Source organism: Arvicanthis niloticus, chromosome 23 (genome assembly GCF_011762505.2).
Source record: "Arvicanthis niloticus isolate mArvNil1 chromosome 23, mArvNil1.pat.X, whole genome shotgun sequence".
NCBI lineage: Eukaryota > Metazoa > Chordata > Mammalia > Rodentia > Muridae > Arvicanthis > Arvicanthis niloticus.
This window is the reverse complement of record NC_133430.1, coordinates 1,909,102-1,926,470: the sequence shown is the minus strand read 5'-3', so window position 1 is coordinate 1,926,470 and position 17,369 is coordinate 1,909,102. Positions and strand designations below refer to the sequence as shown.

The 17,369-nt window shown below is 44.5% G+C and overlaps 2 protein-coding genes across 13 annotated transcripts in view; one reads left to right on the top strand and one right to left on the bottom strand.

Moving 5' to 3' along the window:
- Positions 1-5,517, top strand: part of Cdca7l (cell division cycle associated 7 like) — a 47,395-nt gene extending 41,878 nt beyond the window's left edge. For all 3 annotated transcript variants that reach the window (XM_076920932.1, XM_076920934.1, XM_076920933.1), the window contains 6 exons: positions 391-462; positions 555-725; positions 1,313-1,435; positions 2,247-2,396; positions 3,652-3,788; positions 4,265-5,517. In XM_076920932.1, the coding sequence (XP_076777047.1) occupies positions 391-462; positions 555-725; positions 1,313-1,435; positions 2,247-2,396; positions 3,652-3,788; positions 4,265-4,283 (672 nt within the window). In that variant the 3' untranslated portion in view covers positions 4,284-5,517. The remainder of the gene's footprint in view (positions 1-390; positions 463-554; positions 726-1,312; positions 1,436-2,246; positions 2,397-3,651; positions 3,789-4,264) is intronic.
- Positions 4,406-17,369, bottom strand: part of Dnah11 (dynein axonemal heavy chain 11) — a 290,461-nt gene continuing 277,497 nt past the window's right edge. For 8 of the 10 annotated variants that reach the window (XM_076920922.1, XM_076920924.1, XM_076920923.1 and 5 more), the window contains 6 exons: positions 13,499-13,741; positions 10,482-10,664; positions 10,290-10,405; positions 7,364-7,476; positions 6,768-6,908; positions 4,406-5,430 (listed from right to left, as the gene is read on the bottom strand). In XM_076920922.1, coding sequence (XP_076777037.1) covers positions 5,183-5,430; positions 6,768-6,908; positions 7,364-7,476; positions 10,290-10,405; positions 10,482-10,664; positions 13,499-13,741 — 1,044 coding nt within the window. In that variant the 3' untranslated portion in view covers positions 4,406-5,182. Of the gene's footprint in view, positions 5,431-6,767; positions 6,909-7,363; positions 7,477-10,289; positions 10,406-10,481; positions 10,665-13,498; positions 13,742-17,369 lie in introns of those variants that run through there. The other 2 variants (XM_076920925.1, XM_076920926.1) reach the window with 1 other exon arrangement.

The window sequence follows — 17,369 nt, the reverse complement described above, 5'->3', positions numbered from 1 at the left end:
CCCCAGGTAGGGTGATTTGAGAGTTCTGAGGGTCATCCGGCTGATTGGACATGCTGATGATTGATTTTCATCAGGTTTGTAAAGTGTGCTCCAGGTCACACTGCTAAGATAGCAGTGAAATTGGGACCTGATGTTCCTGGCCCCAAACATGCCAAGACAAACATGTCTTCATTGTGTTCTGTTTCTGTATATAAGGAAGGGGCATAATGCTGACTCTGATGAATAATGGTGTCTTCCTCTTACTTGGGAGGTGAATTCTTACATGAGGCTATTAACAGTTATTGAGATTTATGGACGCTATAGTAGGTAGTTCGGAGAGATATAAAAGGTGTGGGTTCCAGACCTGTCTCCTTGACTCATGTCAGATCCCCCTTTCTTTCTGAACCTTAGCTCGCTCAGTTGTTGGCGGAATTAAATTCGGTTCCAGATTTTTTCCCTGTGCGGACGCCACCTTCAGCTTCTGTAAGTGAACTCCTGATATCGCGGACTGGCCCTGCTTCTGGGAACCCATAGCCTTCTGTTTAAGCTACATCTGTCTGTGTCTTCGGTTTTAGAGGAGGAGAGCACCACGACGGGCCTTCTCAGAGGGACAGATCACACGGCGCATGAACCCAACCCGGAGCGCACGACCCCCAGAGAAGTTTGCTCTGGAAAACTTCGCCTTCTCAGCCACCAAGCTCACTGAAGAGCTTTACAGTTTCAGAAGAAGAAAGACAGTCAGCGGGGTAATTACTGATAAGCAAATGAGGCTCAGGTGCGAGTGTTTCATTATGCGGGGCGGCCTGTGGTGTACTGTTGAGTCAGCAGAGCTTCCAGCAGTTGAGAACTTGAGTTTCCACTGTGTTCCTGTGAGAGCATGCACCCCTTGGGCTAAACTGCAGATAACTGAAGAGTCCTTTGTCTGAAATGAGCTGAGGCGCTTGGGTGGCTCAGGGACTGGCCCAGCATGCAGGAGGCTCTGGCTTTGATCCAACTCTTTACCAGCAACAGCCAAGCCAGCTTTGTGGTTTTGTAGTATGGAAGATGCAAGAGTTCCTCCTTGTCTGCTTCAGGAGTGGCTGTTGGGGAAGAGCCTCGTCTCCTCCAAGTTTGTAGGTCTTCAGTCAAAGCTGCATTGCTCTCCCAAGGGAGTGTGGGTTGGGGCTGGAGCCCAGTAATTGACCACACAGACAAAAGAAACTCAGCCTTTGCTCTCTAAGCATGTTTAAGATTTTCCGTCCTGACTTTCAGCGTGCAGGTTCGTGACGGGTTCCCCTTGACTTTCAGTGTGCAGGTTCGTGACGGGTTCCCCTGGTTCTGTTTTCTTCTTCAGGGGAAATGCCAGAAGTATAGACGTCACCGGATATCTTCTTTCCGATCCGTGAAAGACATCACTGAGGAAGACTTGGAAAACGTTGCCATAACCGTGCGTGACAAAGTCTACGATAAAGTGCTTGTAAGTGACATCTTGAGAAGAGTGTGCATCACCGATACCCTCCAACACAATGGCAGTCGAAATCTGACATCGCTTATAAATGACATCAGGCCTTCTGTGTCTGTGCTGTCCTCCTGGAGGTCTGCTCAGAGCTGTGTGGTCAAGGATTGACTACCTGGGAGAAGGCAGACCACCTAGCATAGTGGTCCTGCTCAAGGGAGAGGGCTCCCTGGGGCATGTGTCCTAGAAGATTGGTACTGGGTTAGAAAAGCATTGTTTATGTTTTATATGTTAAAGTTGAAGGTATCTGGGGGGGGGGGGGGTAACATACCTATATACTTAAAGTAGCATTTCTGATTGGTATGGGTTGTTCATGTTTTTCTAAATGATGACCTGCAGAGAGGCTTTGCATTTTCTATATGTTTTGTTTAATACTACTTAAAATAGTAAATAGTAAAGAGACAATTAAATTGCCAACCTTTCAAAACAATATTTTACATGGAGGGTTTCCAGGTCTCCAGCAGTAGATCAGAACCAAGTTCATGCTACCTGGAGCTCACTGCCACTTAAGTTACCTGTCTCTTCTTAGGGGTTTTACCATCCCTTCCTCATTTTTTTCTGGTCTCCTTCTGTTCCCGATTGTTGATTCCTTCTGTGTCCCTTGCTTAGCCTCAAGGTGCTTCTCTGGCCTTAGAATTGAAGTGTTAAAGTTAAGTAAAGGTCTGCCCACATGGTTTGTCCCTCATAACAATCCTGCTGGATTCTGGGCAAGGCCATACTCCTGTACTCTGTCCCCATAAATGTCACCTCCACCTCTTCTGCTTTTCCACAGGGTAACACATGCCATCAGTGCCGGCAGAAGACCATCGATACCAAGACGGTCTGTCGGAACCAGAGCTGTGGGGGTGTGCGGGGACAGTTCTGTGGGCCGTGCCTGCGGAATCGATATGGAGAGGATGTACGGACAGCATTGTTGGATCCGGTAAGATCAGAGTGTGCGTGCGTTTGTTATGAATGTTTGGATGAAGGTGCAAGCCAGGGCGGGGGTCCGGGGGAGCTACAGTGCTCTTCTGATTCACTCTGCTCTCCCCTTCTACATCTTAAGACAATGGGGGCGATGAAGGAGGACCAGGTGACTGACAGCTTGGGGTGAAGAGGTTCTGTATGGGTTTCCAAAGGCCAAGCCAGGGTTTATTTCAGTAGGACCCTGTTCCTTTCCTCTAGCGGTGATTTCATGTCATCTGTCTTGGCCTTTCCAGGGGTAAGTCACAGTTCCGTGCTTCCTGCTGCCCCAGGACCATGCTGTGTCTCATACCTGCTAACGCTGTTACCACCAAGACATTTTATAACAAAGAAGGGCATGTGGCACTGCATGTGCCTGCATTTGTGTGCAGAGGGCAACTCCAGCTGTTACTATCAAGAGTCAGGCTAGACTGTCTGGTAAACCCCAAGGATCCTCTCACCTCTCTCTGCCCAGGGCACACAGCGTCCCTAGATGTTTGCATGTGGACTCTGGGTGGACTCAGCGTCGCCGTACCAACTGGGCTCCTTTCCCCATTCCCATTTTCCCCTTTGAGGTGTGTACGTTGCCTGTTTGTGCTTCAGATCCCTATGAGAAGTGAAATGTCATTTCCAAACTATCAAGGCCTATTAGTACTGCCTTGAACCTGAGCATTGACACTTCAGGGTCTGTGTCCAACTTATATGACCTCTTCTGCAGCAGTCAGAATGTGTGTATATGTATGTGTGTGTATATACACACATACACATATAGGTATATACATATATATACATACATACCTATATGTAAACACACATACACACAATCCCCAGTTTCTAGACATACTGTTTTGACTATGTGATTTAACATTAAAGTTACATATCAGGAGAGCTGGAATTCTTCTTACCTTGATCTTGTGCCAAACCTGTACTCCTAAAATCAAAACCAGTAATGCATGCATAACCTGTGAATCATATAGGGTCCTGAATTTAGAAGCCACTTTGATTTTTCTTTTTTTAATAGTTCCACCTCAGTGATACCTGGTCATGTCTAGAACAGACATGTCTGGATTTTTTGCTGGGTCCCTGTGAAGCTGAACGGAGAGGCATTGGCTAGTCAGTCCCTCATACACTCTGACTGAAGGATACTGTGCAGTTAGTGGCTAGAGCAGAGGCTCGAACCTAACTCTCCTGTGTAGAATGTGGATAAAAGGAACAATCTCCCCTCTGCCCCCTAGAAGTGGACATGCCCTCCCTGCCGTGGGATCTGCAATTGCAGTTACTGTCGGAGGCGAGACGGCCGCTGTGCCACTGGGATTCTCATTCACCTGGCCAAGTTCTACGGTTATGATAATGTCAAGGAGTACCTGGAGAGGTGAGTGTAGCAGTGATGTGTGGGAGAGCCTATAGGCCATGGTTTTCAGCTTACTTCAGAGCCCCTTCCGTCCTGTGTCCATTGGTCCTGAAGAGGCCAGGGCCGAGAGAATTCCTACCTCTGTTATAGAGTACTCAGCTCCACAATGGCTCAAACCAACACTTCCACTTGTGGAGCAAAAGAATTGTCTTGTGAACAATCCAAAACAAAACGTCGGCCTCTGCAGTCTAAAGAGCAGAGAGTTAAACAGTGTGCACTGGGCAAGGTGGGCCTCAGTTCCCAACTGTCAAGGTTGTGTAAGGAACTCTGAAGTGTGGAAGTATGTAGAGACACGCTTGGCAGTCTGTACTCAGGGCACGTGGAGGCACGTCTGAGTGTGTACCCTGGGTGTTCTGGAACCACCTTAGCCTAGAGTGCTATTTCCATTGCTTGCGTCTGGTCAGCTCCTTACTGACACTTCTCCATCTGTCTTTTAGCTTGCAAAAGCAGCTGTAGAAGAGAGTCCAGAGGAGGGGGAATTGCTTGAACTCACCAGGCCGAGTCCCACAAGACGGATCTGCTCTTTGTGCCAGCCTTAGACGCTTGTTTTCTAGAATTTACTGGTTCTACTACTATTGTTGTTTTTTTTTTTTAATGTTTATATGCTTAAAAAAAAAGATTTCTCAGGAAAAAATAGTAAAGCAGAGAAATCTGTATACGTACCTGCACAGACCTGTATTGTTACAAGTGTCTGCTGAAGATTTTAAAGCACAGTTTGAATGGGGCAGAGCTAAAGCTCAGGTAAGTTACACAGAAGACCTTGTCCAACAGCTCTTGCCTTTGATGGTCAGCTCCCTCCCTACAGAGGCTGTTGCTTTGCCTCCTGAGTGACCATAGCTCAAACCTGATAGTTTATCCTGCTCTGGATGTTGAGTTCTGGGTCATTAGAAATCTATATTGAAGAATGTTACTCTAAACTACCAAGTGCAATTAACCACACACTGTGAGTAAGGTGTCCTTTTTTTTTATTAAGAGACAACAGAAACAGACACTTGAGGCCTCAGTGTGCTTGCCTCTTCCTTCAGGACCTGCCTGGAGCCTGCTGCTGCTTCTATGGTTTTTTTTTTTTTTTAAATTGTTTTAGAGGTTTTGCTTTTTTATAGAACCCTCACCGAGTTGTTTCCGAGACTTACGGATACGAGATAAGCCATGATGTTTTAAATGGGAGTTAGGGGAAGCTAAAATTGATAAATATTCATCCCTTATAGACATTTAGTGTTTGGTCCTTGTGTACTGATTATTCTCCCTCCTCAAAGAATAATTCTCTAACAAAAGAACGTATACCCCTGTTACTAAAACATACTGGCTGTATCTGGCTGAAGCCAGAGGAATGTGAGTTGTAGTACCAAGGTTGCTTATGCTTCTAGCAGTAGAGCCACGCCTGCCAGCACCCACTTAGCTATCCTGTCTTTACTCCGTAGCCTGAATGTCCATACGTAGGTGGGGCCTCTCGCTTTGGTTTTGTAAACGGGGCACTCATAGGCGTGCTTAATCTCTTGTCTGTCCACGGGTATAGCTTTGGCAAAGATGACGGGCATCGTGGATGTTAACTCCTTAAGGCGGGCATCAACAAGGGCTCCTGACTGGATGTCCCACCTGGCACCTGTGGCGGAGACAACAGTTGTGTGACTAGCACGCTGGTACTGAATCTCTAATTGTTCCATGCAATAAATGTTCCACTTTTACAACATTGTCGCCCTCCTGTGGCATCCTTGTGTGGTTTGAGATGTTTAATGGGTTAACTGCTTTGTAAGATCAAATTCCGGACAAATTCAAACCCGTGGAAGAAACACACAACTTAAATTCTTTCCCATTGCACTTAAGCTTGGAACAAGTTCATGTCATTCCCTACCTGGCCTTGAAATACCTGAACTGCTACGTTTGCTTCAGTGTGAGTGTGCTCCTGCAGGTGAGGTGGCCTACAGCATAAATGCCCAGATAGAGGAGACATACAGCATCGGCGGTATCTTGGGGCTTGGAGACACCCAGGAGCAGAGTATTAGAGTAGATTTACTGAGAGCTTTTAGAAAGTAGAGGTCAGCAGCTGCCAAGAAGGCTGAGTGGGAAAAAGGTTTTGAGAGCTTTTAGAAAGTAGAGGTCAGCAGCTGCCAAGAAGGCTGAGTGGGAAAAAGGTTTTGGCAACCTGACTACCTGAGTTTGATCACCTGAGTCTGTATCAGCTAAATGTGTAAATACGTGTGTAGTGCCTGTACTCTAGGAAAGCCAATCTTGAGGGCTAGCCTGGTGTATGTGGTTTGGAGAAAATAGCAGCTTTGAAAACAAGATGGAAAGAAAGAGCTAGCTCTTGAAAGCTGTTCTTTGACCTCTATGCACAATAAAAGCTTAAAAGCAGAGGACAGATCTTGAATTGATGGTAGTTGTGATGGTTTGTATATGCTTGGCCCAGGGAGTGGCACTATTTGGAGGTGTGGGCTTTAATACCCTATTCCTAGCTGCCTGGAAGTCAGTATTCTGCTATCAGCCTTCAGATGAAGATGTAGAACTCTTAGCTCCTCCTGCACCACGCCTGTCTGGATGCCGCCATGTTCCCTGCTTGATGATAATGGACTGAACCCCTGAACCTGTAAGTCAGCCCCAGCTAAATGTTGTCCTTATAATGTTGCCTTGGTCACGGTGTCTGTTCACAGTAGTAAAATACTAAGACAGAAGTGAAAAGCAGAATACTGTGAATTACGTGCAGGACTTGTTCTTGAAGGTTTAGCGCCAGCTGACAATGTATGTATAGTTTAAAGTGACAGCCATCACCCCAAGTGCCACACAGTTTTGCTCACATTACACACACACTTGGATATTTAAATTGTCTGAGGGGAGGAGGAAGAAATAAATACTCAGCACAAGGTGATCATCTCGGTAGATGTTGAAGGACAGGGACTAGCTTGTACCTAATGCAGTTCCATATGCATTCTTGAAGGAACTCACCTTCCAGGTGGAGCCCATGAAGGTATGCACCTTCTCTTGGTGGGTGGCCATAATCTTCTTTTGTTTTTTTAGTAACATCTATAGTCAAACACATTCTGTCCAGTGGCCACTCGTTCCTTCGAGCCATGGTCTGCATGATTGCTTTGGAAGGAAAAGAAAGAGGAATTGAAAAAGATAAAAAAACAAACAAACAAAAAAACCCCACCTGTTTATAGGGTCCTGATAGCCCACAGTATCCCATGGGGTATTGTAGGTTAGAGCTAGTCTGGACAAACAGGCTTGCAGGACCAATTTGCCCTCCGTGGTCACAAATGAGGATATACCAGAGTAGCAACTGCTGTTTGCTTTCAAGTTGTTTGTGTGCCTTCAGTGTGACAGCCACAGACAGTAGCTTTCCCTAGGACATACCACACTACTGCAGCTATGCCAGGGCCCTCACCTTCCTAACTATAGAACCCCCATTGCTACCCCTGCTTTGAAATGATTGTTTGAATCACTGGCGGAGAAGGGCAGGAAGTTGTCACAGGTAAAGCCAGGCAGGACTTCTGCCAAGAGTGTGGCCCCGTCAGCAGTGGCTGCTTTGCCTCCAGCCATACCTGTTAAGAAAGACTGAGGATTGAAGAACCCAGAAAGCCACACAACAGCTGGGAGACTGAGGTCTTGAGTCCAAGTATCCAGTTCCCGGCAGCGTAAGAGGAGGTCGTTAAACCTGTTCAGTGGGAGGTAGAAAGAAATGAACTGACGTTTTAGTAAAGTAGACCTCTTCCAGGAAGATGGGGTGGGGCTTCCAGGAAGATGGGGTAGGGCTAGTTTTAGGGCTTGTGGAGTGCACCAGGGTAGGGAAAAGAGCCACCTCTGATGGCTCACATGGTGGTGCCCCTTCACAGGACTGGTTATACCTGTACCTCTTATTCCTGTCAGCATTAAGAACAGAAGACCATCGGCAACAGCCCCGTGGCTCTTGACACAGCTCTTATTTAGATGGTATACAAAAGCCTTTTGAACATGGTTAGCAAATACTGCCATTCTGTAAGATGCAGTAGGAATGCTTTGGAATGCGTGCGTGGGTGGGTGTGTGCATGGGTGGATGCATGCAGTGGGTCCGTGGGTCTGTGCGTGGGTGAGTGCGTGTGTGCACATCGCTATTAAAATACCAGAGTTGCTAGGGAAGGTATAGCCATAATAAAGACTAGGAGACAAGTGTTTGTTCCACACAGACTAATTACTTGAAAGGGGGAGATAAAGTCTTCCAGTAAAAACATTTACACCCTCCCCCCCAAACCTCTAGTGACGTTTGGTTGGAAATGGGTGTTAGAGCAAAAAGAAATGTTAAGATGCCATGGCGGGAGTTCCTGAAGAGATGGCTCGGTAAGTAAAAGCACTTGGCTACTCTTTCTGAGGACTTAGATTCAATTCCTAGCATCTGTGTGCCGGTTTATAACCTTGTCTGTAACTAGCTGATGTCTAATTCCAAAGACGCTGATGCCCTCTTTGTGTGTGTCTCTGTGTGTATGTATACATACATGTATGTATATAATTTATGTGTTTTCATTTTTATTTTATGTGCATTGATGTTTTGCCGGCATGTACCTCTGTGAAGGTGTTGCATCCTGGTGTTACAGATAATTGTGATCTGCCAGGTAGGTGCTGGGAATTGAACCCATGTCCTCTGAGCTGTCTCTCACGCCCTAATCTCTGTTTACATTATGTGAAGAAGAAAATTTTAGAGCAAGATGGGAAACGCAATTCTGAGCAAACAGATTGTTGAGCAGAACAAAAAGATGCATCTAGAAGGCAGCTCATCCTCAGAGGTAGGTTGAGAGGTCTCTGGAAATTATTGACTTACGTTGTGTTTGGAAGGTTTAGTGTCTTAATTACATTGTAAAGGACCCTCTCTAAATAGGAACAGCACACAGAGAAATGAATAATAAAGAAAACTAAACCAACAAGTTAGAAAAGTTCAGAAACAAAGAACCTAAAAAGAAATGACTGAAATTAGCTGGCACAAAGTAAGCTGATGGGAAAAGGCCCAACCTTATTCATTATAAAACATAACTAAATACAAATCCTCCATTTCTGAGCAAGTAGAACCAACTCTTGCATATTTTTAAGACTACTGAGTCTGTGCTCACTCTCCTGGGTAGTTATTTGCTGTCCTTTGGAAGTCACCCAACTGTACTGCCCCGTGCTCAGCTCTGTGTCACTAGGGATACAACCTACAGTTGGGAGGAGGGAAATGAGGACTTGTCTAGGTCACACCGGCCTGTGGACATGTCTGCTGGGCACTGTCTTAATTGCTCATTAACAGAGAAGGGTCTGCACCAGGGGGAGACTCCTGTGCTCCCTAGTGAGTAGGCCTGAGCTGTGTAAACTACTTGGCTGAGTGAAGGGAGTGAGCTAGTAAGCAGTGATGTTCCATGGTCTCTGCTTCAGTTCTTGCCACCAGATCTGCTGAGACACTGCTCATTGATAACTGCTCTCTAGAGCTGTGAGCTGAGGTGAATAAACCTTTCTTCCCAGTTGCTTTTGGTTAGTATTTGATCACAGCAGCAGAAAGCAAACCAGAGCAGCACTCATCCCCTGTGGCCAACTCTTGGTTGGTCAGGAGACTTTAATAGAGTTAACTGTCAACAGAGTCTGGGATCGAGCAAGAGACAAGCCCGCAGGCACACCTCTGCATTGATTTAGCCTTTAGAAATTCCTGTCAAGGGATTATTTGCATTAGGTTAATTGATGTGGGAAAATGTACTGTAAATATGGGTGACGTCATTCCCTGAGTTGGAATCCTCGACTGTATAAATGGCACTGGCACCCCTTGCTCTTTCTCTTGACTCTTGGATGTTACCAGCTACCTCAAGCTTCTGTCACTGAGGCTCCCTTCAAATGATGGATGGTGCCTAGAACCTTTCCTAGGAACAACAGGAAAATAAACCAAGACAGGCAGGGTCCTAACAAGCTGTCATTTGGAATTCTAATGGCACCTTCCAGATTGATTTAGATTCAGGAAAAAAAAAATAGAGGACAAGGAACTTGGGCATGCAAAAGGAGTAGACAGACAGTCATGTGATGCTTTCTGAATTGTCTACCAAGGCCACAGGACAGCTGGGGATAAAGCACCAGCCTTCAGCAATCTCTGTTTCTGCTTCTGGCTGTCTAAAGTCGTCTGTGAGTACATTAGTAATTACTAGTTTGGAAAGTAAAGAGAAGAAAAGGCCAACACACAAACTCAAGTAGCTTTTAGAACCTTAAATCAGTGAGGAAAATTTGCTTACAGTTTTTTCAGATGGAAAAAAAATGAATGCAGGAAGATCAGGTATTTTGTCAAAGAATAAATGAGAATGGATTTGAATCTTGATCTGTTCTATGTGAACTAACTGAGCTAAATATCAGAGGAACTCAAGTGAAATTAGTAGAGTCTACAAGATGATAGTCATGGAGCAGGGGTTCTTGTAGGAAGAATAGGAAAGGCTGACCCTGTGTTGATGTTTACGGTTGCTGGTGGCAGTAGAGACAGTTACTTACCACTGGGCCAGGCCATAAGTAGATGGATAAGCCAGTCTGTTCCACGTGTCTGGGACCCGGTCATAACTCAGGGCGGACATCTGGGTTTCCACATCAGGAGATAATGTTAGCTCTCCCTTGAACAGAGAAAAAGGCCATGGTGAGTACCTTCCAGTATGGTGAGGCCCCCACTTGTCCCACTTGTAAGTCTACCTTCAAACCAAGGTCTAAGTGTTGAAGCGACACACGGATTTCCTGGATGAGAATGTTCATCCTCTCACACTCTTGAAAGCAGACGAGAACATACGGGCTTCTGTTTGGGTTCTTTTGCATTATCTCCGCCATGTTGAACTCTTCTGGAAGTCTCTCCAAAATGTCGTCCAAGATATTCTTAACCTTAAAAATGTTAAAATACACAAGAGACTTTATTTCATTTTGTTGTTGTTGTTGTTGTTCCAGATGACTGTAGTGGTTTGAATGAAAATGGCCCCCATAGACTCATAGGGAGTTTCACTGCTAGGAGATGTGGCCTTGTAGGAGGAAGTGTGTCACTGGGGTGGCCTTTGAGGTTTCAAGTGCTCAAGTGAGGCCCAGAGTCTATTCTCTTCCTGCTACCTGCGATCTAGTTACAAAACTCTGAGGTCCTTTTCCAACACCATGTCTGTCTGTGTACAACCACGTTCTCCACCATGACAATAACGGACTTAACCTCTGAGATGGAAGCCAGCCCCGGTTAAATGCTTTCCTTTGTAAAAATTGCCATGGTCGTGATGTCTCCTTCATAGCAATAAAACCCTAACTAACACAGTGACTAACCATCATACTTTTTTAAGTCTCAGAATAGACTACACAACTTCCAAAGATGTCTACAACCTCTGGTCCATTGTTAGCTGCTCGGAGCTGCTCTGTCAGTACAAGGCACCTCCCTCTGCTAGATCCTGCTGTGGACAGTTTCAAGGAGTAGAAGAATTACCAACTAAATGATGTTTGTTTGCAAAGGTAAAGAGGAGAGAGTAGAACATGACTTTTGTGTCTATCAGGAGTTTCACTGATTACTATGATTCTAACCTTCATGAGACTGAGAAAGAAGCATCATGAGTTCAAGTCCAGCCTGAGATATGCAGTGAGACCCTGCCTCCAAAAGCCAAAAAGAGAAAGTAAAAAGGGGGGGTAGGGGGAAGGACCTTTATCCCCAGGCAGCTTTCCATTTCCCTTCATTTCTCCTATGATTCTCAGTGGTCCCAACATCATGCTCAGGAATTGCTGTCACACTCAGGATAGGCAGTACGCAAACAGCCTTGTAGTTAGCGGTATGGCGTTAGACTCAGCCAGGTTTCAAGTTCTTTCTTGACCCCTCTCTACCTGTTGAGTCTTGACAAGTCACCTCAGCTTATCTCTGCAATAGATCCTAATACCTCTCCAAACCCTGGTGTATTGAATAGCCCAGGGAAAAGTATGATCTTTAGTGTCGGGTACCTAATAACTGGCCTTGGCTCTGAGCTTCTGGCCTGGGTGGGTACTGAGAGACCCTGCTTTATGTGTACTGCATTTTCTGGTTTTGTGACTGGCTTTCCTCCTGGAAAGATTGGAAATATAAAACTCCGAGTTGGGTTATCTATCATCCACCCCTCTGCTCCTATGAATGTTGTACGTCTTCCCAAAGGGAAAGATGTTTCTTTGTTCATCTTGCTAGAGATGTATTCTTGTAGAAAAGATGTTTGTATACAGGATACAATAACATGTACAGTTTCTTTGAAGTTATAAGTAGGAAATGAATGACCTTAATTCAAAATTATATGGCCATATTCTGGGACTTCACCATAATTAGAATTCATGCTGATAAGTGTCATGTCACTTATGTCATGTCACGACATGTCATGTCACATGCTGATAAGAGTCTTAGGCAGTCGAACCTTGATTAATAATTTTGAGAAGAATAACAGCTAATTTTTTTTTTTTTTTTTTGGCAGGGTGGTCTCTTCTGGGTTTAAAGCAACGAGAAACAAGGTTTTAATGTAAGAAAGCCGTTTTCCATTTCCATCATTCTATATAATGGAATACATAAAAAATCTTCAAAGGCATATATGAAAGGGAAAATAACAAAATAACAGCAAGAAATACAGCAAAAGTGAAGGGCTGGGGCTGGAGTGTAGCCGGGAATAAGAATACGTCCTGCACAGACAGGTGTCCTGAATTCAGATCTTTATACCCACATAAAAAGCTGGGTGTTTATAACCTCAGCACTGTAGAAGGCAGAGGCAGGAGAATCACTTGGATTTGCCAGCTGCCAGCCAGGCTCCAGGACAGTGAGGCCCCATCTCAAAGGAATAAGGTGGAGAGGTATAGAGCAGAGCACCTAATGTCTAGCTTTCACATACTCACCCCTAAACATGGCCTGCTCTACCCTGGGTGCCCCTCCCCCCATGGTGAAGGGCCAGCTGTGGATTTGGAGACTATGTCTATAATCCAGTTCATACATCTGACAGAGAATATGCATGAAGAAAATAGAGTTGGCACAAGTCTATAAGAAAAGGAGAGAGGAAAGTAGAGCAAATAAAAATTACCTCGTGTGTGTGTGTGTGTGTGTGTGTGTGTGTGTGTGTGTGTGTATCTCTATCCAGAGGCCATCTGCATGTGAAAAGAGGCTCATAAACCAGGCAAGAAACACAAAGTTAGAAGTACTCAGAGACAGAAGCACTCAGAGACCACTCATCCTTTACAGACTCTAAAGGAGGCATTGTATCTGGAGACTCATACCTATGATCTGGCAGCCTCATTTTTGAGCATAGGGAATGTCAGATTACCAACTGCTTTGGAAGTCAGTGTTTGTCTTTTGACAGGATTATGTGGGATCATGCTTGTGACATTAATAACAGTAAAACAAACCCAAAAGCCACTTAAGATACCCACACACAGTTGTGATAGAGCAGAAAACAAGAATGATCCATTGGTATCTGAACAAACAGGCGAATCTCACAAATTTACTGTGGAGTCAGGAGCCTGGCAATAACCCATCCAATATGTGAATATGGAGGTCAGGATATCAGTTACCTTTGGGGAGGAAGAAGCACCCTCACAAAGAGTATGAGTATCCTGGGCAGTTGGAAATGTTTTATACCTTTATCTGGGTGGCAGCTATCTGTCTGTTGGCACAGGTAAACTTAACATAGACTAATAACTGAGACCAGTGTACTTCACTTTAAAGAAGTGAACGAGAGAGGCCTCCTTACCTTGTCTTCTGTAGACTGCCCCAGTTCCTCCTTGCTAACTGCATTCCTGGGTTGCATCTCTAGCAGAGTTCTGAAGAGAGTGTTGGATGTCACTGTTAGCAACTCTATTTCAGCATTGGGGTGGAGACCATACAGTGCCGGGCTTTCTGGAGGCAACATGTCCTCTATGTACTGGTGGTAACCAGAATAATCTGAGTAGGGAGGGGCTGCAAATCCGGGTGCCAGCATGAGTTCATCCTCAGTCTTTAACCATAAAGAAATGTAAGTTATTCCAGAGTGAGGTAGACAACTTCACTTCCTGAACACAGAACACTAGCAAAAATGTCCCACAGTGATGCTAGGTAGATACCAGACTCCGAAATGCCCCCGTGGGACAGTAACTTACAATGTGTTTGGGGTAGTGTGACATAGACACATATTGTGAATAAGTAAACAGGGCTGCATTATCACGGCCTATTAGCAAATGCTTCATGTTCCAACTTCTGATTCTCAAAACATCCCTATCCCTCAGAGAAGAAATCAAGGTATCTGGTCATTAATTTGACTGAGTAGATGTTTTGAATTCAAACTTAATTTAGAACTCATTTTAATAATGGTAGTATACAATTCCCTGGTGTTATAAGATGTCCCCCATGTTCATATATTAAATGGCTTCATCCTCAGATGATGGCACTATTTTAGAAAGTTCCAGAAACTCTAGGATGTGTGGATTAATTGAAGGAAGTAGGTCACTTGCAGGTGTTTCTTTGAAGAGTGTGTCCCTAGGTCCTCTGTCTCTGCTTTCCTCTGCCATAGCTTTCCTCCTGGTGGAACCAGTTCACCATGGACTGACACATCCCAGACTCTTTGAGTCTTACTTCCTCCTGTTAAAGCTCTTTTGTTACAGCAGTGAAAAGCCAATGTACTTGGTGTAATATTCTTCACACAATGCTACTCCAAATCATGAGATACAGAAACTTTACAAACACAAGGTTGGGATGACTTCCATTTTATAGGTCATATTATACTGAGTGAGATCAGTGCTCCCTCCCCAGGACCTTGGGCAAAACAGGGCAAAGTCTGTGTTACTGCTGTTCAGATCCATGGAAGGACAAGTGCTCAGGACAGTTTCCTGATTCAGATTCAATCTTTCCACTGAAGGGCTATTGAAAAACCTGCTTTCTGCTGATGGGGCCCTAACTGTAGTTCTCCACAATGGGGGCTTTTTTTTTTTTTTTCTTCAACTGGAGGGCTATTTGATAAGATATTCTAAATTCTCAAGAAATTAACCCATTCTCAACAAACATTTCTCCTAAGAAAATTAAAAAAAAAATGACTAATGAACTCTTGACAAGATGCTTAGTATCTCTGGGAATATGACAGGGTTTTATGCCATCAAAACAAAAGAGTAAAGAATGTGGATTGTAGGCCGGGCAGGGGTGGCGCACGCCTTTAATCCGAGCACTTGGGAGGCAGAGGCAGGTGGATTTCTGAGTTCGAGGCCAGCCTGGTCTACAGTGTGACTTCCAGGACAGCCAGGACTACACAGAGAAACCCTGTCTCAAAAAACCAAAAAGAATGTGGATTGTAGCAGCGTTAGTAAAGATGTAAAGAAAACAGAACATTTACACACTGGTGGAGAGAGTTTTATAGTTTCTACAAGCAATAACTAGTTACTAACAGTGCAAAATCTGAACGCAGACTTGCACAGAAACGGTATGATGATAGGCTAAACCAGAAGTTGGAAAATTGTATCTCACTAAAATTTTAAAAATCAATGGAATCATACATAGACATATCACACCCCCCACATCATGAGACTGTCACCAAGGATCTGGGTTCACCTTTGCAGGAATCAGATCAGACATTAACGTGCACAGGTATTGGGAGCTGGAAAAATCAGTAACCGTGCTGACTCAATGGGGCTATTGTCCTTTGTTTTCATATTGTGTTTCCTGGAATTCAGGAAAAACCCAACCATTTACCTGCTTCTCTAAACAGTCTTAGTAAAGGTGAGGGGTCCCTAATCCAGTGCAAGTCTAAACAAACACATTGCCACATGGCCTTTTGGGTCCAAAACTCAATGGCTGAGTGTTGTTGGGAGTCTCAGAAATTACTCAGATGTGAAGGCCATGGTCAGGTTCTATTTAGAGCTGAAAATCACACCTGTAATTTTCTCCATGATGTGTCTGACAACTAACCCAAGGCACGGGGGTGTCCTGCATGAAGCTGGAAGGGAAGTGAGTAACAGGACAGAAACTCTGGTCTCCTGGATCATCCCTCATTCACAGAACACATAAAACCAAGTGCAGGCACACCACCTCACTTAAGGAGACCTCTGCACCAACTACAAATGGAGCAGTGCTCTCTCCGACACAGTGTGCAGCAGAACAGGGCCGGCCTTTTCAACCCCAGTTCCACTCCTTGTCTGCCAGGTTTTAAATTTTTTTTATTTTAAATCTCTTGTGACTATCTCTCTTTTGCCCACATGAGGTGGTCATACCTGTTCTTCAGGACTGTTGTGGAAAGAGATGACCCACATCACCTGGACGTCACTGACTGTCCCTGCTGTGGCCTTTGGTTCCTAACAAGTGTTCTTTCTCTCTCAGTAGAAAGTGTGCGTAGGAGTTTGGGACATGGCTCAGTGGGGAAACAGTGCTGGCTACTCTTCCAGAGGCCCTGGGTTTGATTCCAGCACCCACATAGCAAATTACAATTTTTTGTAACTCCAGTCTCAGGGGATCCAACAGCCTTTTCTGGCCTTACAGGCGTGGCATGCATGTAGCACACAGACATAAATGTAGAAAAAAAATTACCCATATACATAAAGATAAAGCAAAACACTTTACGTAAGAGTAGTATACAGCCAAGCAGGAAATACATATTGCAAAACTGTATACTTCATAATAAAAAAGATTTCTCATTTATAAGCACATTGTTCTGGTATCATGTCAGTGTTTAACCTGACAATAAACTCTTGAATTGGCCATTCTTGCCTCATAGATGATACAACTCCTGCTCAGGGGAGCTCAGTAATAAGTCAGACTCTACAATAAATGTAAGAGCTTGAATTTGCGCCCCGACCCCTAGGGCTTGCCTTTATACCTTAAGACTGGATTCTTAATTATTACCTGTATCATCCAAATAGCTGGCACTATATGATAACTTTCAGGTGACCTGGTGCCTCCTTTTCCAAAAATAGTATGCCATATTCGTTATTTGGCACTGCCTAATGTTCTTGTTATACAAGAAAATTATTTTTTTTGCTTAATGTTACTCCAAGCCCTTTAAAGGTGCCTCCCCATTAGACAGCACATTTATCCAACAGGAAGCTCATCCTTCTTACACTGAGATATCACTGAAAGGCCAGGTCTGAACACAGTAGGATTTTTTTTTTTTTTTTTTTTTTTTTTGGTTTTTTGAGACAGGGTTTCTCTGTATAGCCTTGGCTGTCTTGGAACTCACTCTGTAGACCAGGCTGGCCTCAAACTCAGAAATCCACCTGCCTCTGCCTCCCAAGTGCTCACAGTAGGATTTTCAACCTGGTCCATTCATGGGCTGCTTTGTTTGTTTGTTTGTTTGTTTGTTTGTATCCTGTTCCAAAGTAGGAACTATTAACTTGCAGTAACTGATGTGAGAAGGGTCAGAAAAATGTCCTGCAGATTCTGAAGCATTAGATCACATTAGCAGCTAGAGCAGGAAACATTTGCATGAGAACAAAATAATTGGATGTGTAGCCTTTGACAGGAGTCAGAAAGTGCATTCATTTCCCTGTTGAGATAATGGTAGCACTGCCCAGAGACTATGGCAGATTATAAATAAGGTGTTTCCACCCCAAGAATCTCACCAGATCTGGAGGGAAGGCTGTGCATCTACACTTCTAAAGGTCTCC